This window comes from Electrophorus electricus, chromosome 15 (assembly GCF_041902795.1).
Source record: "Electrophorus electricus isolate QZ-2024a chromosome 15, ASM4190279v1, whole genome shotgun sequence".
Taxonomy (NCBI): Eukaryota; Metazoa; Chordata; class Actinopteri; order Gymnotiformes; family Gymnotidae; genus Electrophorus; species Electrophorus electricus.
The window spans coordinates 5,323,314-5,350,772 of NC_137511.1; the positions used below are offsets into that span (position 1 = coordinate 5,323,314).

At 40.7% G+C, this 27,459-nt stretch overlaps 1 protein-coding gene across 3 annotated transcripts in view; it reads right to left on the reverse strand.

Annotated features, from left to right (window-relative positions):
- Positions 1–27,459, reverse strand: part of atrnl1b (attractin-like 1b) — a 77,169-nt gene that overhangs the window by 5,587 nt on the left and 44,123 nt on the right. Inside the window, exons 26-28 of one of the 3 annotated variants that reach the window (XM_027024846.3) lie at positions 22,141–22,219; positions 9,811–9,918; positions 1,582–1,696 (exon numbers count right to left, since the gene is read on the reverse strand). In XM_027024846.3, the coding sequence (XP_026880647.2) occupies positions 1,582–1,696; positions 9,811–9,918; positions 22,141–22,219 (302 nt within the window). Of the gene's footprint in view, positions 1–1,581; positions 1,697–4,580; positions 8,118–9,810; positions 9,919–22,140; positions 22,220–27,459 lie in introns of those variants that run through there. The other 2 variants (XM_035533738.2, XM_027024847.3) reach the window with 2 other exon arrangements.

The window sequence follows — 27,459 nt, forward strand, 5'->3', positions numbered from 1 at the left end:
ACAAGGACTGGTCAAGCTGATCCAATCGAGAGCAGAGACAAAGACTAAGCCTGAGGTTAGCCACTGTGGTGTAAGGATATGGCTAACAGAGACAGACTAGCTGTACCAAACCACCAAACGGGGGAAAAGATCCACTGATTTCACTTCCTGCCTGAGATCCTGTTTCTCGGTTTGGTGGAGCACCGTATAAGTAATACACTAAGATTAGGCATTCAAATGCACTAGACAAACTTCTGTGGTAAAACTACAATCAAGTCACAATTTGTAATTGTCGATAGTTGCCAAGATGACCATGACATTTTGAACGAGGCAAATAATTTGTCAACAAAACGTGTTCAGCATTTAAGCAATTAAATTCTTGTGTAAAAGGAAACAGCACAACGACGGCAAAATGAGTGAAGATTATAGCAGGCTCCTCCGTCTTTCACAGGAACCCTGATGCAGTGGAGTGAAGTACGCACATGCTGTTTTTAAACATAAATTGTGACTCAGTCGTCACCAATCTGTCAGTGATGAGAAGGCCTGTTAGCGCTGAATAGCAGTGGAGGTGATGGCCATGCTTTTAACACTTTCTCAAGCCTCTGTCAGTCTCACAAAAGCACACATGTGGAGGATGTGCCAGATGCGCTACTCAGAGAGGTCACCATAAAACTATACAGAACCTGAACCACACAACCTCCAGATCCTGCAGAGAGCACAGGGACGAAAGTAGCAGCACATATGGCACGATCCGAGTCAGTCACTGCCACTTGAACATTTGGAGAGTAGTCCTCGAGTTCTCATCCCAGCCACCAGGAGCCCTGTTGCCGGGCTAGATTTTTGTTTAATTCTAGCCCTCAAATACAACCAGACAGCAAACTGAAAATATGGGATATTGAATTATGTATGTGATGCAAAGGTACTATTCTTCATATAGCCAGATCAGGATGCTCAGATCTATACATCATTGACCTTGCAATTGAATACATTTCAGAGGTTTTCTTCTTCTTTATATGTTGTGGTAGTAAACAAATCTTTAAGAATCATATATTTTATATGTACACTGTTATTCAAATCCATTATGTTTTTGTGGCCCTTTCTTATTGTGGTATAGGCTATGACAACTGTGTGCATTTTATCTGGTGCATGCTGCCTCTGCAGAGATATCATCTGCTTGGGTTTTCCTTTATAATGTTTTATGTGGTGGAAGAATATATAGTAAGGTTGGCCATTCTTCTTTAAGAGATATCAGCAGAACAGCCAGAATCCTTGATTTTCAACAGGGTTTAGGTCAGTAGAGTAGGATGGTCATTGCAAAACTGTGATTCCCTGGTATCGGAAGTGCTTCTAAATATTACAAAGAATACATCTATTTCACAAAGCACAAAATGAACAGTGTCAGGGCATTGTTGGCAAGACACATTACCAATTGTTGTCAGTTTGGAGACTTGTTTTCAGCAGACAGAGGTTACATGTAACTAAAACCAGCAGGTTTCAATGAGTGTGTGGTTCCCCGGGTGCAATATCCTGGGACCAAACCATGAAGAATAGCAGCGTTAACACTTGTGCGTGAAAATCCGTTCACAATGACAGATGTCATACCTGACTGGCCAGGAGGCGGAACACCCGATGGTCCGCGCGGGAGGCAGATTAGCACGGTCAGCACCGCAGCCTTGCCCCCTGAACAGGGCTCCAGGGCAACTGGTTTTGGGGGACCCTTAGGAGAGATGGAAAGTTGGAAGACATGCATGAAAAACACGTGTAAAAGACAACATCTGTTGTTGTTTTATTTCCCCCCCTTTCTCCTACAGGCGAAGCCGCTCCAAGAAAAAGTCACAAAAACAAGACTGTACATGCAAAGTAGGTCACTGTCACGGCCACGTGACGCTATGTCGATGAGCTCAGAGATGTAGTCACTGTTCCTGTAAATGGCATTCCTGTGCATCACCATGGCACAATTTCCCAGTGAAATCAAGGTGGTGGAGGGGAGGAGAAGGCGCAAATGATTTATTACAACGAGGCTTCTTCTCCGGTGATGGCCATGCTACCCTGTCAGTCACTTGACAGAACTTCACTGTAGACAGGGTTCTTTGGTGGTACATATCTATTCAACATATTACATACATGTTAACAGTAGAGAAAGGCACAGTGTGAGGATATGGAATACTTGGGAGTAAGGTGGACTTTATTTTCTCTTGGGGTTGCATCGTGATTTCTTTATGTTTATGGAAAATTCAATATCTCTGTTGTGGTTTCTTCTGAGTGGGAACATTTGAGATGAGGGAGCAGAGATGGTTGAGAAGCTTATTTGTCACCAGATGATGCAGGAACAACTTACACTTTTTGAGAGTAACAGTTGTTACTGAAACATTATGATCCAGTTTATTAGAAGCATCCCCCCCATTAAGATATGCCTACAGCTGATCTGTTTCCTTAAACACTTTAATGCTAGCATGTGTAAAACCTCATCAACACTGCTGTATCTAATACACTTGTACCATCTCAACAATAACCATGCTACTACCATGATGTTACTGCAGTGTTGAGAACTGCTGGCCCCCTAGTAGTTGATTAGTAAGTGGATTTCTACTGACAGTATTGCAGGTGTAGTTCATATCACTGATTAGACCAGGTGTTCTCCAGAGCAACCGTTTCAGTTAGTTCCCTTGTATTATACTTCCCTCTGGTCCACCTTTTTATTGCGCAACTGTTTTAGGACCGCTGTGATCATTCAAAGTTGTGATTGCTAAGACCACTGTCTTCAGGAGAGTATCTCTACTCTACTCTTGTACTCTACACCCAGAGTTTGCAGTGGAGGCACTTTTGAAGACATTTTTATGAGTGGGCAGAAAAATGACAGACCTGACTGTATTGAATTTAAACCCCTAGAGATTTCTAACATGCAGTGTTGCAGAGTTCAGTACACAGAAAATAAGAAATAAAATATCCAAAATGTGTGAGGTATGTGAAAGCTACTTGGGAAAACAATAGTTGAGGCTGAAAAGATAACACATGCACGCACGCACACACAAACAAGCATGCGCACGCACGCACACACACGCACACACACACACACACACACACACACACACACACACACACACACACACACACACACACACACACCTTGTAAGAGTACTTATTGCGTTAGATGGTCCAGGCATGCAGGAGCTTGTGAAAGGTCAAATTAAGCCTGTGCTGACAGCAACGTCCATCAGGCCTTGCAGACAGAGGCTGTTATCAGAGCAATATCTGTCTCTTTGAGAGGTAAAAAGACCACTTGTGCTGCACTTAAAAGTTCAAAGCCATTGTTTCGGCATGATGTGAGGTGGCAGGGGGCGTCTGGCTTTCCTTTCAAACTCTCCACTGCTGCGTGTTCAGAATTTCTCTCTCTACTTTTCTCCGTCAACTTTCATTCGATCTTTATTGTGGAGCATTTGCTGAGAGCGACGTGCTTTCCCTGACAAAATGCTCCCCTTGCACAAGCTGTCGCCTGTGCACCTTCTTCCCCGTCCCGATATACCCAGGCAAAGCTGAGCAGAGGGAGCGCCCAGATGTGAAGGACACCGCTCCATCTCCACCATGAAGTGAGACTGCCTCTGGGTTTACTGCTGATAATGGCATTCATGGGGTCTCAGCTTGGTGATAAAGCTCTTGCACATGCTGGCCAGACTGCAGGGGTTCTCACAATAAATAGGCTGCCCAAGGCTGGCTAATATTTGGCGGATGTCTACTGCTCTTCAGGCAAAAGTAAGTTTTGATTGCCTTCCATTTAAATGGCGTGCCATACTTCATTATTTTCTGCAAAACCTACCAATCAAGCAGGCCGTTCGAAATATCCCCATTTTCAAACCTACACTTAGATGTCAGGTTCTTGCTGATGCCATTGTCTGAGCTCAGCCAGTATGCATAATTTAAAGATCCATTTGAATTTCATAACCTGACCACATCTTTCAGAACATACATTTACATTGTTCAGAGAACAGAGCTGTCGATGTTCCAGCAGATTAAAGTACATTTTAATTGAAGTGCAGAAAAGAAACGTGTTCCACCTTAAATACGATACGACTAATTTGAACTTTTTTCACTTGGGCAATGAAAGCATAAATCACATGTCATAACTCTGCGTCCTAAACAGCCCAATCATGGAATGAAAATATATGCTGCACGACAGGATCATAAATGATAATCCTATAAATACAGAGATATGACGTGCATCAAAATTTTGAAAACTGGCTTTAAAGTGGGCAGGGCTGGCTATGTTACCACATGGCAAATGGAGCATAGCGCTGTGAGAAGCAACCAGCACCATACCTATTGGTGGAATACATTATTGTCCAAAAATGTTAGGGACAAAATGAAACAAATCATGAAACAAAACACTGCTAAACAACTATAGTATTTGCAAGCAGGAGTAGGATGCAGGCCACTAGGCAGGCACCCACCAAAGAAAGGTGCAACCTCATTGCCAAGTCCCTACACTCTCTACCACTATATTGCAGTTGATTTTAAGGCATCATTACTAGTCTACAAATCGCTTAATGGGGTAGGAATGTCGCAGCTATCTGATACGCTGCAATGTTATAAGCTGGGCAGAACTCTCAGATCATTAGGAACTAGTCAGTTAGTCTTGCCTAAGGTAAAAGTTAAGCATGGAGAGGCAGAGTTTAGCTGTGATGCTGTATTTAAATGGAACCAGCTGTCAGCCGATATTAGAGGAGTCCCCACATTAGATGTATTTAAACATAAACCAACATTGTTCTTTGTCCAGGTTAAAAATTGTTCTTTCAGCTCCTGTAGCACAATTTAATTAAACTTTTATCTCCATGTTTCATTTTATTTCTTTATCTTTACATTGCTTTAACTTTATGTTTCCTTAATTTTTTTAAACTTTATTTAAATAAACTATATTTCACTTTATTTTAATAAACTGTGTTTGGAACTTTTAAAAAATATTTTTGTCAAAAATCTTCCTGAGGTGATGCAGCTCAGTATGGAATAAGCTTTATTTTGCTTCTATGTACATGAGAAGCACTTCAAATTTCCACTAGGTATAGAAAGTGCTATAGAAATAAACTTTGCCTACAATCGTTATAATGCGAAAACCAACTGTACAAAATCTTAATATTTTGTCACTTGCTTTCAGAAATTCAGTGTCATAGCAAAACAAATAATTAAGATTGTGGTACATGGAGAATCATGTTATAGTAGGCTACATCTCTGAAGCTATAATTTTTCTTTTTTTTTTTTGTAAAGTAAAAACCATGAATATCACATAAAATGCATTTATGATATCAAAATGGTTCAAAATTTCCATTTGTAGAATTAATTAACTCCTTTAAAAAAAGCATATATATTTTTAAGACAAATACCTTTATCTAGATATTGTTCACTTTCTGATTATAGCATTTTGCTAAATAAAAATCTATATTTATATACTTTAGAATTATTTCAACTGACAAGCCACTGTTAATCTAAAAACAGGCATATTTGAGGAACAAGCATGGATTTCCATTTACAAACAATAAGCAAATACATCATATTTACTGAAACTGTCAGAATTTTTAATTATATTGTGACTGAATATTTGGCCATGCCACCCACTTCTGCCAGACGTAATGTCACTAAAGAGCCAGGCAAAATAAGCATTACAGACGCATATGCTAAACAAAGCCCAAGCGCCTTCCTCAGTTTAGTTAAATATACAACATTACTGCAGCAGAAGCAGAAATCAGAACTGAAAGTTTTACTAACCCAAAATAAAAAGATGAGGGTCCCATGAATTCTGTTGTTTGAGAAGGACAGATACATCAATATGAAAATACACTGTTGGATAATGGGCACACCCTCTCTCCTCACAATATGCTTCATCAGAGTTGGGTCAGGATTATAGTTGAAAATAAAGTCGCTTTGCAATGGGTCCTTACCACGGGAGGTGTAAAGCCCCTCTGGCATTTCTTCATGGCTGACAGCAGCTAGAAGCTGATGAGTTTTAAAACTACTGTTAGCTAAACACTTCAACAAAAGAGGAGTTAAAACTATGAAGGAAAAGATTCTATTACCCAATAAGCCTAAATGAATGTTATTAGTCCATTATGGGATGGAAGGAGCCACGTCTCCCATGTAGAACCCAGTTAATGACGTCATCAGTTGCATGCAACAAGACCAAATCATCAGGCAAATCCATTTTCATGCATTTTCTCATACCACTCTTCATTTCCAAATGTATGTGATATTCCTCTCATTCACATTATCTTTGCTCCACACAGATCAGAAGTAATCCAATTGAAGCCCATTTATGGAGCAATGCAATGGCACAACTAATGAATAGAGATAAAGTTTAGGAAGACTGCAAGCAGCATAATGCATCATGTTTTAAATGAGACTGTACCTCATTTAATTCCTCCACCCAGACACACACAGTGAAAAGACACTCAAAATGAATTGGTAACAAAGAACAACCATGCAGTACAGAGAGACGGAGAGCACTTTTCCCTCTAGATGATGCAATCACCACTGCTAAGGCCATATAATGAAGATTAAGGGCCTAATCTTTGTCAGGCGAACTTCGCAACCTACGCAAGTGCTGTATGTCATATAAGGGCACATCAAAAAGGCACTTTGTTTTGGTCCATACGTGCCAGCACATCCTACCGGTTGAGTGAAATGGAATTTAAATAGAAGCTTTATCCTTTATTCCATAAATAGAATAATACTGTGATTAATGGTGAGGTAACTGATTACTCTTAATAACCAGTAATACTGCTCCCCTAATACTTTTTAAAAAGCTGCACTTAGCACAATGCCTCATTTGTCTCAAGTAAGGAGTGTGAGGTTTAAAGCTTCCTTACTTCCACCTTATATGCATCTGGTAAGGGTGGAGCTAATTATGAAAATGCATGTAGCCTAAGATGAAAAGTCTTACTGAGCTATATTATAAAGGAGGCCAGTTCATAAGGATATGCATCCACTACCATACTGTATCATAACCGAGTATCAAGGCATTACTCCATGATCCAAATGTGCACAGTTTAAGTATGCATTTTGTTAATTCCTGGTAGAATCACAAACACTTTTCAAACACTTTAAATGCTTTCATTACCACTATAACGCCAGCACCTTGTGCAGGGAAGTCCCGTTTCTGTGCAGCAACCCTTCCACCTCTGCAGCTGCAGATTAAAATGCAGAAAATGGCCAAAACACATTTTCCACAGTCAAAGTTGTCAATTTTTACCAGAAGAGTTGGCCACTGCAGAGGGCCAGCTCCACACATGCAAACACACCAGTGCATGCATGCAACGCCAAAAACTTCATTCTCTCACCATGTACTCTTGTTGCATTGCCCTGTACCACTTCCTTGTGTATATTAGTTTTCGTTATTCACACAATGCTCTTACTGTCCATCATTCATTTAGTATTAGAAGCTCTCCTTCTCTTGCACCCTTATTCTATTTGTCTTCTCGTTAATCTCATATTTCGTCTGCCTGTCTCTCCATTTCTTTTTGTCAGTTCATCTTTCTCACCATTCAAAAACATCCAACTTTGTTGCTGGTTACTGCTTCAATGATGACAATAAGCTTATGGTGGCATAAGTGGTAAAGAGGAAAGGAAAATGGAAAAGCAAATAAAGTCATAAACCAGTAGGACACACATATAAGCTGTATTTCCTCAGGCTTTTAAATGGCTGTAGTGTTTCTCATTTGCATGGTTAATAGGATAGCCTACAGAGGGGGTGGGGGGGAGCATGTCTCAGCTTTACATTAGCCCCGCACTTCAGATAAGGGTAGACTAGAAAACATACATGCACGCGCAGTAACACACACGCACGCACACACATGCACACACGCACGCACACACACGCACGCACGCACACGCACGCACGCACACAATATAATACATTTTGTGAGTCCTGGTGACAGCTTCAATCCATCACACTCCATGTCTGTTAGTGACTCCATATGTTGTGTGCCGGCTATGGTGACGAAGTAACATCTGTGTCATCAGCACCGTTCTCCAAACGCCTGTCTTTCTCTAGCTCTGTGCGCCATGGCCGCTGACCTCCACACAAAAACACATCTCTTGGAAACTGCACACTGCACTGGCTCAAGAGTCGAGAAGGATGCAGTGTCGTTCATTACCTGCAGAGACGGAATCGGGGTGACTGATAAAATTGCACCGTTACACAGCACCACATTCACTAACGTGAACTGGCTGAAAATTTGATGGGCACTGGGTATAAGCTTCAGTCTCTCCTGCCCAGAATGGTTACTATAAACAGCAGCTCAGGAACAGAACAGTGCAAATCATTCGAAACATAACCAACAACGCATGACATAATCCCTTACTGTGTGCTATAGTGATGTTGATAAGGGCAACTGCTTAACATGCTGACTGTGTGTTGTCCTCTCCTTGACTAGCAGGTCTTGCTAAAAACAGTTGAAGAGTGCCAGATGCTGACTCATTAACCTTTCTAGAGTGGAATTGCACTCGTCTGTGCCCGTCATTCACCTCTGACTGCTGCCACATCCAGGAAGGCTGGAGCCAACATCTGGACCTTCCCCCATCGCCACTGCTGATCACTCTGCATACAGCTCAGACTGATAGCAACGCTGCTACTAGTTAGAGTGCAGAGCAGCAACCGACCATCGTGAAGATCCAGAAATCTGAACGCAGCTCCACTCTGAACACACTAGGTGAATGTGTGGTCTGAAGACAGGCCGCAAGGACTGCAACAGTTCTGAGAATTCTGAATTATTGTTGAAGGACTGTGCATGAATGGTTCACCATCGATTATCGGGGTAAATCCCTGGATCTGAAACCCCGGGATGGAACACTGAGGCCTTCAGAACTTCTGAGCATGAGCTCTGGAGCTGAAAGAGCAGGGCTATGAAAGGCGTTCGCTCAGTGTGCCTCCAGAGATCAGTCCGTTCGCCTGCGGCAGCAGGTGTTCAGCCAATTTGTGATGGTGGAAATGGAACCTCTGAAACTGAAGGAGGAACAGTGGGGATCCAATCTCACCAGAATTTTCTACTCTGAAGGATTTCCACATACGGATGTGACTATGACGGAGCGTTGAAAGTGCACAATTTCTCTGACGGAACAAAATGCATATTCAACATGCGTTCTTGGCTTCCAGGCCATTTTCCCATGAGAATCAGAGGCTCTGGAGCCCTGTTTGCAAGTCATAATGAGATGGCCACAGCAAAACAAAAAGTGCACACGTGCTATACATGGGCAAACTCTAAGGCTGATATTATGCTTAACATAGCTTGTTCGATGTTAACGGGAAGCTTTTGGATGTAATTTTACAGGCCTTGACTGGTTCTTTAATTGAGACTGTGGGTTTTAAAGCACTCACTAAGAGAGGCATGGGGTGGCTAAAGTTTGTTTAAAGAGAGCTGTGTTTACCGGCATTCAGCTGAAGGTCTGAAGAGCATGCTGATACCTACCAGGCTCACCACCAGCCCATAATGCACACCAAGTGCCAGTGCACTTTGTGCTAATGGACTGAGGAGAGACACTTCTCTCACCGCTTAACATGTGTTCTGAACCTCTACACTGTGAAGCAGGCAGGGCTGCCGTCACGGACATGCACATGTCTGCGTTTGTCCTGTTACATCGTGGAACGCAGTCTTGTATATAGTGTATGGTCATGAGAGAGACTGAAGCAGCTGTTCATTGACAGCAGGAAAGGATTGTTAGCGTATACAGTAAGGCGCATTACAGTATACAATAAGTACTGGACTAACAAGAGGGTGTGACCGTAAGCAGAGTGGATGATATTGCTCTTGAACGATAGGGTGCACTGGGCTCAGAAGCAGTGATGCTCACCTCGATTCCTCCCTGCAGCAGCTCCACCTGCTCACTTCCTGTGTCCAACGCCATAGCAACTGATGCAAAGGGGCGGCTCGCCATTTGTTGTCTTTCCCTCATCAATTGCTGGAGATGAGAGAAGGAGGAAGAGGCGCAGAGAGAGAGGCAGAGAGAGAGAGAGAGAGCACACAAGGGAGAAAAATGTTTGGTGAGTACTATTAATCACACAGACATTCCTGGGCACTTCTGGCTTTTAATTCACCTTGCTTTATTCTCCAAGTGGAAAAACATACCTAGAACCCAAGGCAAAATATAAAAGATTATGAAATGACACTATGTAGCTGCATCTGACAGATCCAGCGAGGATATAAAAAACACAACACTGGCTGGAAGCGCTGAGGAGTAAAATGAGTGAGCTAGACACTGGCATAATGACACTGGCATTGATTCAGTTAAATAAAGAGTGGAGAGAGAGGGAGTGAGAACAGAGGTCACTGACAGCAAACTGGCTTTTATCCAGCACTGACAGAAACAGGTGGTTGAATAATTCATTGGTGCTAAAAAAAAAATAATTTTTTTTAAAGTTTAGAAGTCCTGGCTAATCAAATGTCTACAGAGACTGGAATCAAATTTCTCTTGCCAAAACCTGCATGACAAGCAATCATTCTACCATTGATTCTGTGGTCATCAGCATTCCCGTGGTGACATTTAATTAATGATGCATCTTGTTTAATTTCTCCATTCAACCGAGTTGCCACTACTACACTAGCCCATATTTGCTGCTTTAACAGAAAATGATTCTATGAACACATTCTACAAACCAGAAATATATTTCTGGCTCTCTTTCACTACTTATTCAAGCCTTATCAAAAGGGTTATGCTTACAAGAGCACACCGGAGCGCCAATATAGTAGATACTAGACTAGGGCTGAAAGTAATATCTAATATCAATAACACAGAACCATCTGAAGTGTGAACAGAAATTATAAGATGGGGTGAGTATTTGCAGTGTATCATTGTCTGTATAAGTGTTTATGGTAATGTGCAAGGTATCATAAATCAACGCAATGCTGAACATCCTATTAAAGTTTTGCCATGATGATACAAGGCTTGAGGCACTATTAGAGAAAGAAAATGCAGGTTTTTATCTAGTCTTTGCCATGTTTGCATATTGCAAAACGAACATTAAGCATACTACCTCAAAAACCTGAAGGATACATTCCCCACAGACCTTCCTTGCACACATGAATGTCCCTCAAATCATCAAACATAACACAAGCAAACTATAAAAAAGGAAGACACAGAATACAGAAGTAGCCAAGAAGAAATTTAAAAAGGAATTTAGGAGAGCCAGGAATGATTCTACCAAAGCCACTCTTAAAAGAAATCTGCTGCATCCTGTACACTCTTATCTTTTTGTATAATTGAGTTGCAGGTGAGACTTCCATCATCTGCGCTTAATCAATAATGTAGAACATCAAAGTACAGCATCATTGTTACTTGCAGCCAGTCAATAGCTAAACGCAGGCCGAACTGGGTGCCAAGGACATGGCTGATTGCTATTGGATTTGTGATGAGGAGGAGTGTGCTGCATTAAGCCCTAATTGTTTCACAGATTAGCAACCAGAACAAACTGTCATGCTTCACTCACTCCTCCCCTGGTTTCATCCCAATTGCCCACTTCATAAACACACATACACACCATAAACAGCAGAGGAGAATCCTGCTTCATCTCAGTGGAAAGGGAAAAAAAGCAATCATGGCCATTCAGGATTTATGGAGCTGTGCAGACAAAGGCATGTCAATAGCAGAGTCTCATGTTGGCTGCTTAATGGGAATTATTTACTGGCTGTTGGGGGCATTTAGTAAGAAAGTGGCTCTGCTGCTTTTCATCATTTCTATAAAGAAGGCGCACAATGAAATATTATGGCTCAATGATGTTCACAAAGCACTTGATTGTAATAGCAATTTGCTTGGAGACAAATATTTTAAATGACCCAGTCTTCGTGATGAAGTATGGAGGATGATGGACACAAATCAATGCAAGCCCCTAGCAAGCCACCTCCATCCGTCAGGCTTACCTGAAGGCATCAATAGTTAAGGGATTAACACTTGGCAACATCAATCGTATAACACCACGTCTTAAACTGGTAACAAACAGGCCATCCTTCCATTCGATGAAACTTCACATGCACTATGACTCAAAGCAGGATGGAGGAAAAAAGGGAAAAAAAAAAAATCACAAATTAATCTGGATCAAAATTTATGAAATAAATATAAATACGAGGTTGTGCTTTTGACCAAATTCAGCACTGTGTACTGCTGTCTATGGAGCCATCTCCATTGTGCAAATACAGAGGGGCCTCCACAATGGCTTAGCCTCAGAGGAGCTTGGGCCGCTTCACGGTAATCATTCATTATCTTTTCTATTAATCACCACCAGAGGACTGCTCCAACTGATCCCACTGAGACCACATTCATAATGAAATTATCAAAGCCATGCTCAGCATGTACCATTGCTTCTCTTAATGGCATGACTCTGTCACAGTCACCCCTACGTGAGGGAAGCCTCCTCAGCATGGGGTGGAAAGACCCTGTGATGGAAGGGATTTTCCGTCACAGAGGTCACCTGTCCATAACTGGCCAAACACGCAGGGTATGGTCCACTTGCAGCCAATGTAATGAACCATCTGCCAGCTGGGCTCCTGGTCATTAGCCAGAGAGCGACAGAGAGGAAGACTGTTTGGGCAATGGATGAGTTAGGAGAGGATGGCGTTAATGCTCCTGCCCCTGCTGAGCTGGTCAATATCATCATGGTTGTGCGCACTTATCAAACACATATGACATTTGCACCAACCTAGCTACCAGGGTGCAAACCTGTGAAGATTTAAGAGTTCATCAATATCACATCTGAAATTAGCTCCCAGCTTATCGATAGGCTCTCTGCTTTTATTCATCCACTTCGACCTGTGTGTGTGTGTGTGTGTGTGTGTGTGTGTGTGTATACGCACATGCAAGAGAGACTTGGAGGCAATTAACTGAAATTCACAGAGAGCAAAAGCACATTCATTTGTGCATGCATATGTGACAGAGACGGGGTCTGTGTGTGTGTGTGTGTGTGTGTGTGAGTGAGTGAGTGAGTGAGTGAGTGAGTGTGTGTGTGAGTAAGGGGAGAGAGCGAGAGAGCGAGAGAGAGAGAGAGAGAGAGAGAGAGTGCGCGCATGCATGAGAGAGATAAAAAAGCGTGGTGTGGCATTCACTTATTCATGATAATAGACACTCTCTCAGCAGCAGCCTGCCTTTGCTGACAGCCAAAAAGCACCATCTGCAATTTATCTATCTCTATTACTCATCAGGCCCATTGCCTTTAGTACATCGACTGGATCTTCATAACAATTGTTCAGGACAAAGCTAGCCCATCCATGCTAAAGCTGCCAGGGCACTTTTGCCCCTTTCACCTCGGGATCAACTTCATTCCTCACCTGTAGGGAAACTAGAATCCCACAGGGGAAATCCAGATGCAGAAAAGCAACAGGCTTTATTATAGCACCTCTCCATTTTCCCTCAAACCTACTGAAAGGTTGATAAAGGGTACAGTGGCAATAATTCCATGCACTTGGTGCAAGCAGAATGCACAGACATATTGCACAAAAACATTGTAGACCGGACCAGGGTAGGGTTCAGGTCAAATCCGAGCTGTTATTTGTTTCTTGAATCACAGTTAAAACCTTCCCTGAGGGTAGCAGCATGAAAACTTCACTGACGTGAAATTGAGATTGATCGCCTATCGATTCTTTCTGTGGGTTTCATGTTGAACCCACAAAAAGCTCTATGGAATTAGAACTTTGCTGTAGCACATTTGAAGGGAACTAGAAGTCCAACAAATTACTTGGTGCCAGATCATAAAGTTAATTTAGGTGATCTGCCCTTTACAAAAGTGTCAAAAACAAAGTTATGCTTCAGCAAAAAAATGGCACTTTTTGAATGACCAAATATGGTCCATCTTAAAGAATCCTTTAAGCATTTAATGTTATAAATACTTCATTACTTTCCCCTACTGTTCCCCATGAAGCAGACTCTCTCAGGATCATTGTACAAGGGTCAATAAAAATTTGCAGGAGATTATTGTACTATGTTGTCCTTGCTAGAGCCACGCTCTAGTTCCTGTGCTTAACTGAAAAGTCGTCATTCAGCATTAAATCAAGGGCTGAAGCGTACTAATCCCAAGGAAATTATATTTACAAGCATGATGTTTTAATGGGTTTCAAAATAATATCAATAGCCTCACCATTGGGGAATTTTATAAATTATGCACTAAGGAAATAATTGGGAGGAAATGTTTGGTAATATTTTTACCATCTGCTCAACTCAATCTGTGCAAAGCACATTTGGTGTGGAAGCTAATTCCAAGATGGATGGAGAACAGAAGGTTTAAGCATAGTGCTCTTTGGGTAGGTTCCCCACTCTCAATGGCTGCACGATGGACAGGACACAAATCTCGCTCATCATTTCTTTCGAACTCATGACATGAGAATTTGCATAGTGGCAAAACTAGAGGCAGTGCAATCTACAAGAATTCTATAATGGATCAAAACAGCAGTTAATAAGAATTGCTACAATCACTCCAGTTCTTAACCAGTCAGGGTATGACCCTCAATATTTTAAGAACTACCAACCTATTTCTGACCTTTTTTAAGCAAGTTGCATGAGCATATGGTTGCTGCCTAGCTGAAAGTCCATCTAACCTCCAACAAACTATTTGCGAAGTTTCAGTCAGGGTTTCAGAGTTAATCACAATACTAAAACTGGTTAGGGTTACTAATGATCTGTTGGTTGCAGCCAATTGTGCCAAATGTACTTGTTCTTCTGAACCCATCTGCTGCATTTGACAGTATGTCATGTTATCATGCTGTGTAGGCTTGACATCTTAATCGACATCTTTGATGCACAAGTCACATGGCTTAGATCATATCTTACAGCAATTTGCTCCTATTAGTAGGTGTAGGTCTGATCCTTTTCACCTCTCCCATGGCCTTCCCTGGATCTGTTCTTGGCCCTTTACTTTTTATTATCTACGTGCTACAGCTTGGTGATATGATTATACAGCATGGCCTCCAGTTCTATTGCTATGTGGATGAGGCGCCAATTTATATACACACACTAAACCCTTTGACAGACTCCCACCTGGTATTTTGATTAAGTGTTTGGCTGATATAAAGACCTGGAGAGCTACACATTTTTTTAAATGATATAATCTAAAATCTGAGGCCATACTAATTACATCTTCAGCTACCCTGAGCATTCAGTTGAACATTCTACCCTGGCTATCGCAGATGTTATTGTCCTTTACCCAGTTTAGAAATCTTGGGGTAATTTTTCACTCCATACTGGCATTCGAGGGTCATATTAAAAACTACAAGTTTTCATGTTAAGAATACTGCTAGATCATGTCCTCTCTCCCACTATATAGTTGAGACTTTTATTCATGCTTTTTTTTTTACATCCATACACTACTACTGCTATGCTGTTCTGTTCAGGTTTCCTGCCTGTGGGCTCAAGAAGCTGCATTATGTCCAGAACCTACTAGGTTCTCACACCCATACCAGACAGTGGGAAAATACACAGTGGTGTGAAAAAGTGTTTGCCCCTTCCTGATATCGTATTTCTTTGCATGTTTGTCACACTTAAATGTTTCAGATCATCAAACAAATTTAAATATTAGACAAAGATAACACAAGTAAACACAAAATGCAGTTTTTAAATGAAGGTTTTTATTAAGGGAAAAAAAATGCAAACCTACATGGCCCTGTGTGAAAAAGTGATTGCCCCCTAAATCTAATAACTGGTTGGGCCACTCTTAGCAGCAACAACTACAATCAAGCATTTGCGATAACTGGCAATGAGTCTTTTACAGCGCTGTGGAGGAATATTGGCCCACTCATCTTTGCAGAACTGTTGTAATCTGGCCACATTTCAGGGTTTTCGAGCATGAACCTCCTTTTTAAGGTCATGCCACAGCATCTCAATTGGATTCAGGTCAGGACTTTGACTAGGCCACTCCAAAGTCTTCATTTTGTTTTTCTTAAGGCATTCAGAGGTGGACTCGCTGGTGTGTTTTGGATCACTGTCCTGTTGCAGAACCCAAGTGCGCTTTAGCTTGAGGCCACGAACAGATGGCCAGATATTCTCCTTCAGGATTTTTTGGTAGACAGCAGAATTCATGGTTCCATTTACCACAGCAAGTCTTCCAGGTCCTGAAGCAGCAAAACAGCCCCAGACCATCACACTACCACTGCCATATTTTACTGTTGGTTTGATGTTCCTTTTCTGAAATGCTGTGTTACCTTTATGCCAGATGTAATGGGACATACACCTTCCAAAAAGTTCAACTTTTGTCTCGTCAGTCCACAGAGTATTTTCCCAAAAGTCTTGGGGATCATCAAGATGTTTTCTGGCAAAACTGAGATGAGCCTTTATGTTCTTTTTGCTCAGCAGTGGTTTTCGTCTTGGAACTCTGCCATGCAGTCTTTTTTATGGTGGAGTCATGAACACTGACCTTAACTGAGTGAGGCCTGCAGTTCTTTGGATGTTGTTGTGGGGTCTTTTGTGACCTCATGGATGAGTCGTCGCTGCACTTGGAGTAATATTGGTCAGCCGGCCACTCCTGGGAAGGTTCACCACTATTCCATGTTTTCGTCATTTGTGGATAATGTCTCTCACTGTGGTTCGCTGGAGTCCCAAAGATATAGAAATGGCTTTATAACCTTTTCCAGACTGATCGATCTCAATTTCTTTGTATCTCATTTGTTCCTGAATTTCTTTGGATCACAGCATGCTGTTTAACTTTTGAGGATCTTTTGGTCTACCTCACTGTCAGGCAGGTCCTATTTAAGTGATTTCTTGATTGAGAATAGGTGTGACAGTAATCATTCTGGGTGTGGCTAGAGAAATTGAACTCAGCTTTCCAAAGATGTGATAAAACACAGTTAATCTATGTTTTAACGAGGGGGGCAATCACTTTCACACAAGGCCATGTAGGTTTGGACTCCTTCATTCAAAACCTTCATTTAAAAACTGCATTTTGTGTTTACTTGTGTTATCTTTGTCCAAAATTTAAATTTGTTTGATGATCTGAAACATTTAAGTGTGACAAGCATACAAAGAAATAAGATATCAGGAAGGGGGCAAATGCCATCACACCACTGTAACTACTCACACTGGCTTTCTGTCCACTTTCATTTATAGTATAAAATCCTTATTGTTTATAAATCCTTGCATGGTCTGGCACCTCCTTACCTTCCTGCTCTCCATACATTCGAGACTTTCTTGCTCGCTTTGGTCCGCCGCTGCTCACCCGCATTCTATACAATCCTATGATTTTAGTGTAGCAGGTTCTAAATTCGGAAACATTATGCCTTTCTCTCGCTCCCCATTCAGAAATGACTGAAAACCTCTTCCAGACTGCGTTTCCTTGTATGTAGTATCTGACTAAATATCTTTTGAGTACATAAATGAACATTTTCTAGATCTAGCCATTTAGCCTTCTGTACAGTCTAACCAAAATTTCACACAAGAATAATACTCTGCATAGGAAGAAAAAAAAAGCATAGTGCAGAACTGCAGAGAACAAAAATATGACTGTAGCTGTTCAGCAACACCAGCTCAGGTGCGTTCAGCTGCTGTACTGCTAATAGCTTCTTATAGCTATAGTTTTAAACAAGAGCATCACCAGCATAAGACTACAGCAGGGGTGGCCCTTGAACTGTTCTGGACATTTCTTATTGTGGCTTATAAGCTCGGGGGGGGGGGGAATGCAGCCGCTACAAAAATCTACACGAAACCTGTACTGGCCTGACAAAGGCAGATTATCTTCCAATTTCCTATGGAATTTCAGATGTCAATGATCTAATTTGAACTTTTTAGCAATGACTGCAGCAGACTTATTACATTGACTTGGTCAGTTATTCAACAATGAACTGCTGACTGATTGTAGTGAAGTCAGAGTGGACAGGTCACTGTCATTGGCTCAAAACGCTATTTGATATTGATCCGGCAGTTTTACCATGGTCCATATGTTTGCTCTGAACAGATGTGTTAAGCCACACTGCGCTACAGCATTCTGGCCAATTCAAACTCCCGTCATATTTTGTGTGGACTTGTGCATTAATGAATGAGTTTTTAAAGCAAGAGTATTTGTCATAAATTCTCCTTGGCAAGATTGTGGGGAATTAACTGGATGAAGTGACTCAGTGTTCAGAGCACATGAACATGGTCACATGCAAGTCTGTCATTAAGGGGGGGGGGGGGGGGGGGGGACTATTTTTTCATTGACTGATCAGACCAGCTCTTCTAGACCTCTGGAGAAGGGTTGTGATGCACTCTAGATCTATGCCCTTGTAGTTTGGTCTCTATTATCAAGGTCTTCCATGTGTCCTTCAGGAAATCTTTCAAGAGGGTTCTGCCTGACTTGAATATAGTCCTGCTAAAACAACACAGCAGCTTTGCAGCACCACAACAATTTAATTACGACATGTCTGGATTGACATAAAACAAATCCAAGACCAGTTCATCCCAGCATTTGTATGCTAATGAAAGAAAGCTTAAAAACAGCTTTTTTAAAGGGCATGCTGCAGGTTAAACATTAGTCAGTTTCTCCTGCACATATTTACTGTTAAACTCACCATAATGGAACCAAGCCAAAGGCACTGATTTTTATACTGGAAGTTGAAAGCATGAGCTTTAATTAATATTAAAAGGGACAGAACACTTGGTTCTCCTGGCCTGAGGTTTGCTGATGTCCTTGAGAGTAAAGCCTTTAATAACATATGGCCCTATCTCCGAGATTGGCTATTGCCCAGAAAACTTTATTCAGCTGCTTCATTTTTCACAACAGCATCTTCCTTGTAAAAGTAAACCATGTTCTAGCTGCATTTTCCCCCTCTCAGCTCAGTATCTGAAAGAAAACTAAGGAATGGCACTTTCTGCCAATTCTCCTAAATGATATATCATTTAAGTATAATTTAAGGTGCTAGTGCATTCCAGATTTAGAAAAGTATAAAAGGAATAAATTAAATCTTTAACTTGAATATGTATATATACAAAAAATACTGTCTGCATCTGCATACCTCCAAACCTCATTCAGAATGCTACCCATGTTAGCTAGGCGCTCATAGTACATATTTTCACACTGCCCTTGCTCCTAAGTTTCACATGCAGATGTCACCTGACATGTTTAATGATGTGGTCACACTGGCCTTCCACATGTTCTAGACTCAATATCTCTATGTTCAAAGCTGCTAAATGTTGTTTCTTGCACAACCCATAATTCCATGTGTAGAGCAACAATTTGGCCTAATACGTAGCAGCCTTTGAGCTGACACTCTAGATGAGTTTCACCAGACCAGTCCAGGTGCTTAATGCATTCGAGAATGCTTGTGTGTGTGTACACCATACATTTAAAATCATTTAATAAAATCACCAGTGGCCCTTTGTTTCACAAAATCACTATTCTTGCCCTCTTCCAGGGACATTTAATGCAGACTTGTCTCCTCTAGCCTTCCAGCCCACCACCAAAAGCACCAAAGGGTCATGTCACCACCTGTGCTCATGGCAAAGACCAGCAAATAATGGCCACCATCCAGCCAAGCAGGTCACTACTCTATATACACCCAGTCTCAACCAGCATCTGGCCAGTCCCTGGTGCAATGTAACAAATCTGTACGTACTAGCAAAGGCAAGGGTACTGCCCCTAGAAAAACATATTTAAGAGTGCTGCTGTTCACAACGCAAAATTAAAGCCTTTTAATTACATGGAAGTGGATTTCTGTCCCTTTGCATAATATATAACTTAAAATAAAAAACCTTTTATGATGTCACCACTATGAGAATAATATTTGGTCAACAAAGACAACAGATGCCCAATTTCCACAGGATAAATAGCTTCTTCAAAGCAGCAAAGTAATGATTTCTGGGTATGTGGATCATTACAGACAGCTGTGGTGTTATGTTTTCATTGAGAGAGACATTGCTTTAGAGTGGGAGCACAGCAGACGTGTCTTGTCAACTGCCTTTAAGTGAACGCATTGCAGATACATGCTGGCACCACAACTTCCAAGATCAGCAGCTTTTAGGTTTTCTGATGCACTGTAATAGGGCTGCAGGAATGTGTCAGGAATCGGGGTTGTTGTTTTTTTGTTTTTTTGTTTTTTTACAATGCTAGCTAAGCTGCGGTTTGTACATGGGCCATGAATGACAGTGGTTACCCTGCAGAAATCTCTGGGTTAAATCTTATTGAGAGTGCTAGGATAAGCCACAATCGTGTACTGCAGAATAGCAAACTGAGCCCTGCCAGCTCTCTGGAGACCCAACAGTCAATAAGAAAAACCACTTGTTGAAACAAATAAATCAAAATCTCTGTTCTGGATCATAAGGTAGCACCGGATTTTAAAATACAAAATTCACTTGATAAAAGCATCCCTGCAATGTGTGAATATTTATATGTAATTGCACAGTGGTGTACACAAGCACTCAGTATGCTAAACCAAACTGAAACATTACACAAATGTGCTTAAGTGAAATGTACATTTTTCTGTTCAATTAAGAATCAGCTGTAATGAATGCATTATCCTAGAACAGCCAAAAGCAACACAACTGTCTTTTGCACAGCACACTGACAGAGCCAAAAGCAGTGTTCCAAAATGTCACACAGGCAACAGTGGGATCATGGAAGGTGAATGTTTAAATCAGTGCAACCAGGCAAACAAGTGGATTATGCTCTCTGTGCAAGCAAAATAACACTGAAAACACAAATGATGCGCGCGCGCACACGTACTTTGACCAACCCTCATGAACAAAACTGCAAAAAACTTAGGTTTTTGTAAGCAAGAACTAACCTTGTCTCACCTAAAAATGAAGTGTCAGAGTAATGAGTAGATGAGCAAAAAGCATAAGGCTTTAATGAGATTACTAAGAATGATTCTGAAACATGAAGGCAAGTTAGAGCTGAAGCTAATGCTGCTTCCAGGCTAACGAACTGCTCACCAACACAAAACTGACAATAACAAAGCACTTGGATTTTGCAGGTAAGGTGTCTTCTGAAAGAAGTCTTACTCTGGCTATGAGCAGCAGTGCTAACTGCTGCTTTCTAGAGTTCTCACTGAGTTCTCTCTGTTCTTACTACAGCCTGAATCACTGAATGGGAGAAACGTTTGCCTAATGGAAGTAGTAAACATATCTTCTTCTTCAAGCTCACTTCTTTTGTTATGTCAGCTCATACAAATAGAGAACAGCAGAGGCATCAGCAGGCCAAGAAGAAACTGCTCAAAATTGCAGTGGGGGTGTGGTACCCTGTGAAAACAGGATTGCACTAAAATGCTACCAGGCTCATTTCTCCACTGCAAACTGCAAAGGCCAAATCACAGTATGACCTTGACAAATGATTTGCGGCAAAAAAAATGGGCACTTCATCCTGACTCTTCTCTGATCAAAACTTAAGACAAACACAGGGAAGAAAATAAATCTTTGGAAGCAATTATTTTCCTGGAGTGCCTCCTCTAAGCTTTTCAATCATTTCAAATTAAAAGATAAAACTTTTTTTTTTTTTATTCTTCCAAGAGAGCTGGAGGGCAGAAACAAACAGATGATCTGAATTGGGGAAGTGGAGTGCTGAAGCGAGCAGAATGCTAATAGCTGAAGCCCATCTGCCCACATTAGGCCTTATTGGCTTTAATTCTTTTGATGAATATGGTTCTGGATCACTGCAGTCATCGCTCATGTTTATTTTCATATGTCAATTAGCAGAAGAGCAAAAGAGATCAACCTTTCTGATTACCGATGTCAGCTCCATCCTACAAAATGGACGAACGTGGCTCACAGGCTACAATACGGGGTTTTTTTTTTGCAAATTGGGAGATGATGACATTGACTATTGCAGTGGTAATTTGCATTTTCAGAGCTCTTGGCTGGCGAGCACAAGGCATTTGTTAGTCCCTGAGAGCTTCGAACTGGAGCCTTCACTGGTATTGCATTCTGATTATGAAAAGCCTATAACATTTTTTTTTTTTTTGTTGCAAAAACCGGACATGGTCAGACATCTCCTGCTACCCACCCTTTCTAGTCGGCACCGCCCTAGATAACTTCTAACTGGTTCATAAAGGACCTCTAATTAGGAAGAAGCACTGCACTTTTCAAGGCAAAGCACCATAATCCTAATGCTGACACGTTTTAACCACAGGCCCAAGATTTCCAGTCAAACTTTCACGAACAATCCCGTTAGCAAGTTTTGTTTGGATAGTAGAAATTCTTTCATTCTTCCTGAGTGTTAAAGTGTAAGGTACAGCTGTGACACACCTCCCGTCGCCTCGAGGCCCAGCAGGTCTGTTTGATCTTCCACACCACTGCAGCCACCAGCAGCAAAGACAAAAAACAGCTGGAAAGGGGAAACAGAAAGAGGGGCTTAGACGTTGCACAAGCAGATCACATATTCCTTTGGCACATCCAGAGAACCTGAATTCAAACACATGCTTTCGAATAAGTGTTTCTGCTAAGACAATGGCAGAGGCAATCAGTCTGATTGGTGGAGCCACTTTGCAGAACTGAGTGTGCCCTTTTCCTGCACCACTGAACAACATTCTCTCAGGAAAATCCTAAGGACAATAGCAATGCCACAAGTAAAATGAAATTAATTATGAAACAACCTCAAACAATCCCATTTAAAGTCATGTTTCTCAATGGCAAGAAGCTTTGGTGAAATGAGCAGATAATAGCTATTCTATGTGACAATGTGGAAAACACTATTAATTAAGAAGAGTCAAAAGGAACATGTCTTATTTGCATTCTCTCAGCAAGCTAATCAGTATTCCTGAAACAAGGATGATTTTTAAGGGTTTTAAGGTTTTAAGACTACTCTTTACTACTGCCCCCCAGGGGCACGAGGGTGGGGGGTGCATGGTAGGAATAAATATTCACTTGTACTCTGCATAGAGGGAGGAATTCATCACGACTAAGACCTCATGTCAATCACAGGAGAGAGACTGCTCACTGTTTTTATACCCCTCTCTTTCTCTGAATGATCACTCTGGATCTGTGCCAATTACTTTAATTATAAACATCTCATATCTGCTGCATACATTTACTCAGCTGAGCTCAAAGGAACAGTGTGGTTCCACTAAACCAAACATGCCTGAAGCAGTTGTACAGAGCAGGACTCTTCAAAGGGCAGTCACAAATAAGGTATTACACCTTTAATGGCATTCTCCTCCTCCCTTTCATATCAGATTCCCGGCTCAGGACTTTTTTTTCTTTCTTTTTTTTTTTACTTTCAGTTCAGTAGCTATATTGATAGCACTGGGAAAATTGCTGTGATTAGATTACTGGCTCTAATGAAAGCAATGATCAATAATCTACATAATGTCTCCTGCAGAACAATCATAGTGCCATGTCCCACAAGCATTTTCAGAAATCATCAAGTTTGAAGCAGCTAAGATTTCTGTTATACTTCTTTAAAGCTAAATATAGGTATATATCAAGTAAATGAATAACCAATGTAATAAACTAAATAAATGTTACTAAACAGCTGGACAGATTGGTATATGAAAACAAGCCACTCAAACATAGAATAATTCTTTTAGTTCACAAACAGTACAGCTCTTTTACTACATCTATGGTATCTTGATAGCAACACATCAAGTACACACTAGCATAGAAAATAAGGCGCAAGGGGCAATTCCCTTAGTGTCTTGCTATCTATGCCTAGCACCAACTACATGGCACAATAGTCAACTTGGTCTACACAACGACCTGAAACTCCAAGAATTTCAGTATGTCCAAGATCAAGCAGAGCAATCGAAGGGTGTCAGTCAAGAGTGAACCCAGGTAATGCACTTCAAACAGCGGCTCCTCAAAAGCATGCCAACAGTGAACTCAAGAACTCTGGGCAAATTGGTTTTTTGGCATCTGTATTTGTGGAGATATGTGAGCATTCATAAACACCTCTGAGCAAAATTAATTCATGGTTCACACAGAGGGAAAAAAATGAATGGTGAAATCCCTTTAATGCTTTCAAACACAAATCATCTCGGGCTCATTTGAAGATAATGCCGAACTGCCAATGAAAAAACTTGAATAGTTCGATTAAGTAGCAGTGCGAGAGAAATCCCTCTTCAGATCTGTCGCTTTCATCCACAGCATTAGAGACAGTAAACAGAATTTAATCCCCGCCACAGTTCCACCTGGAATCAGAATTAATAAAGGAAATAAAGCAATTAAAAAGGTTTCCCCCTCTTTTCCTGCAGCAGAGTAGGACTCTAAAACAAAAGGGGGGGGGGGGGTGTTCTGAGTAAAGTAAAAAGGGCTAAAGAATCCACAGGCCTCTATTGAGCAGGGGAGAGTGTGCAATGGCTAAACTGAGCTTGGGGACGAAATCAACAGTACCAGACTATGAGCGGTGTGTTAACCTGTGTTAAAAGGTGTGAAGAGAAGCCTTGCCTCTTCAAGGTTAACCATTCACAGAGAGTCTTATATGAAGTTTAAGCAGGTTTATTAATTCAGAAACAAGCTGCCCACTATTTCTGAGGACTTGACCATGATCACGTTATTACTCCGCTCATCTGAATGTTGGAAAGTAGAGAAGCAGAAATGACTAAAGTCAAGTGTTATTCTGCTAATTAGCAGCAATTAAGCAGATAAGATGCTTTTCACTTAAGCCATTTCCTCAGTCACTTAAAGGAACCATAGCAAGCTCCAGGGCACAGAGGAGAACAGAGGAGTATTTATTCCCTCCTTCTACATTTTTGCTAAATATTAAATGTCCTTTACTAATAGATTTTTTTTCTTCCTCAAGAAATTTTACAAAGGATACTTAATACAGGTTATGACGGATAAACACCTTTGTTCTGATACAGCCCCAACCCAAACGTACATAAGAATTTTTTTATTGGGTTTTCCTCCTTTTGTGTCCAAAAAAAAAAGCTCTTCACAAACACTGAGATAAAATAAAACATCTCTGTCCACAAGAAAATGCAAAAACACGCTGTTAAGCGATGAGAATACGTTGGCCAATCAGGAACCATAAAACAGTTATTACTCAGTAGGCCAACAATGGTGGTAACAATTGAAACAGGGGGAATCATATTTGTCATGAAGTCCTGTAAGCAATGTTAAAACCAACAGTATTTTGTCTACATCCACAATTGCACAAAATTGTAGCATGTAAACAAAGGAGATAAAGTCACACACTCTTGACATTACAAATCTCCTGTCTACATGACAACGCTGTAAACAGAGTTTCTGAATATCTCCACCTTGGAAGGAGTTCTGCAAAAGGTCAATTTTCAGTAAACTAAAACAGTTTGTGTGTGGACAACAGAGCAAAACGCATAGAAAAAGATGTGCTTTAAAAATACCCATATACGTGTGGACAGGGCACAGAGAGATGCACCTCCAGTTATGACAGCCGCTGTCAGGGGTGGGCAATGTGGAAATAAATAATGAATTTTTTTTATTTTTTTTAAACAATGCATAACACCTACTAACAACTTGGAACAAAATATACTAGGAAAATAGCAGTGTCACATTTTAAAACAGCTATGAAAAATGAGTTTTTACTAAACAATTTAAGAATTAACAGCAGGTAAGAAACATGGCATAACAAGCTAACATTCAATCAGTATTATAGGTACTATGTAAACAATACTGATTGTTTATTATATGCTTTTGACAACTGGTCTAATCTCAGCAATTTAGAAATATTAGTTACATCAAGAATGTTTGGAAAAGCACATCCAGACATGATTCATGATGATGATGATGGCATATGATCATATCATATACCCACATCTGTTTACAATTGGGAGAGAACAGTTTGCTAAAGAATTTAGTGTACCGCAAACTAGATTTATACACAAATCAGGGAAAAAAAAAATCTATGACCACAAAAGATTTTTTTTATTCTGGTTCAAGACGATGTTGAAATCCTTCTACTCAGGTAGATGCACTCATTAAGGGCCATTATGCAGACTAGATGAACAGAGCCTAGGTTGAAACCAGAGCCTGGTCACTAGGGCAATAGTAATCTTCCACTGAGAGCTAGTTTGTGTGTTATGAGACTTGGACCACACAGCAGATGTCACATGGTTAGACCAGTGGGGTAGTGATGCCTTTGGAGAGATAGACTGACCCCTACTCACTATACATTAGTGTTTCTGAGAAAACTTTATTTAAAACATGCTCTGGAAATTGCAAGATGATTTATGTAAGTGCAGAGAAACTTCAACAGAGTAAATCTATGCACGGAACAGGAAAAGGAGATAGCTGCACACCTCTGAAACCCTGTATGCCATGCCAGGGGAGTGTGGTTGTTGAACTCTGAAGCCCTAATAGCTCAAACCAGCTGACAAACACTGCTAATGGATTCCAGAAACTGAACCAAATGCATTACCCTGCAGTAATAACAAAGTGACTGTTAAAAATCCTTTCAAAATGGGAGCTTGCCCTTACTCTGTGCTCACTAGGTAATTTCAGAGTACACAATGTCTGATTCTTAATTAACTGCACATTTTTCATTGGAAGCACTGTGTTAATGTCCAAGTGCAGCCCTTTGCTGAAAGGGTAATAAGTAGATTTTAGATTTTTAATACACACCTTCCAAACATGGGTTCTGGCTATTTGACAGCCTATAAAAGGATCTTTTAAGGGTGATTTGGGGGGCGGGGGCCTGGAAGCTATTCATTACCAACCTGTCATCTATTTTTGGCTTGTGTTGTGACTTTGTTGACTTGAAGGGAAGATGAACGCAGAGATCAGGTGGTGACAGTGAGCAGAGAATGATGGCTGACAGACTCAAGATAATCCTGCTTGCTCATCAGCATTGACATTTTTCTTTTTTCCCTCTACCAAGATCAGCTTCTGTGTTTAGGTGATATATAATTCAGAGGTAAGCACAAGGAGAGATGCTGTGCTTTGACCATCCTACAATAAGTATGGAAAACACTCTAAAAGTGCTCTCAATTTCCTGGATACGGTATTGCCAGAAATTTAAGTGAGGATGGTTGTTTAGTGTAATGCTCATTACTTCACAAATGATGCAAAACATGTCAGATGACATTGCGTCATTCATTGGTCATGCATCTTAGCCAGTCAGATTCCTCTCACATTAAAATGATATCAGATCCACCCATTATAGCAGACCAAATGTGTTTTGTAAATAGATGAAAGCAAACTGTGCTATACATATACACATATATATTATATATACATTTTATTTTTATATATACATTTTATTTATATATATATATATACATATATATATACATATATATATGTATATATATATATATATATATATATATATATATATATATATATATATACACATATATATATATATACACACACACACACACACACACACACACACACACACACACAAATATATTACACACAAAGTGTTAGTGTGGCACTGAACACAAATCAAGCTCAAAACGGGAGTGGTGAACTGTAGTCATTATAAACTTTTTTTAATGTTATATTTGCCCAGCTCTCCCAAAAATCTGCAACTACTGCAAACCATATCATGCCACCTATTTATTATCTCAAACTCTCTCAGTAGCATGATCTTTGTCAGCTTGTACTTTTTGTACAGCATGCATTCTGACCCTGTGAAGAACAGTC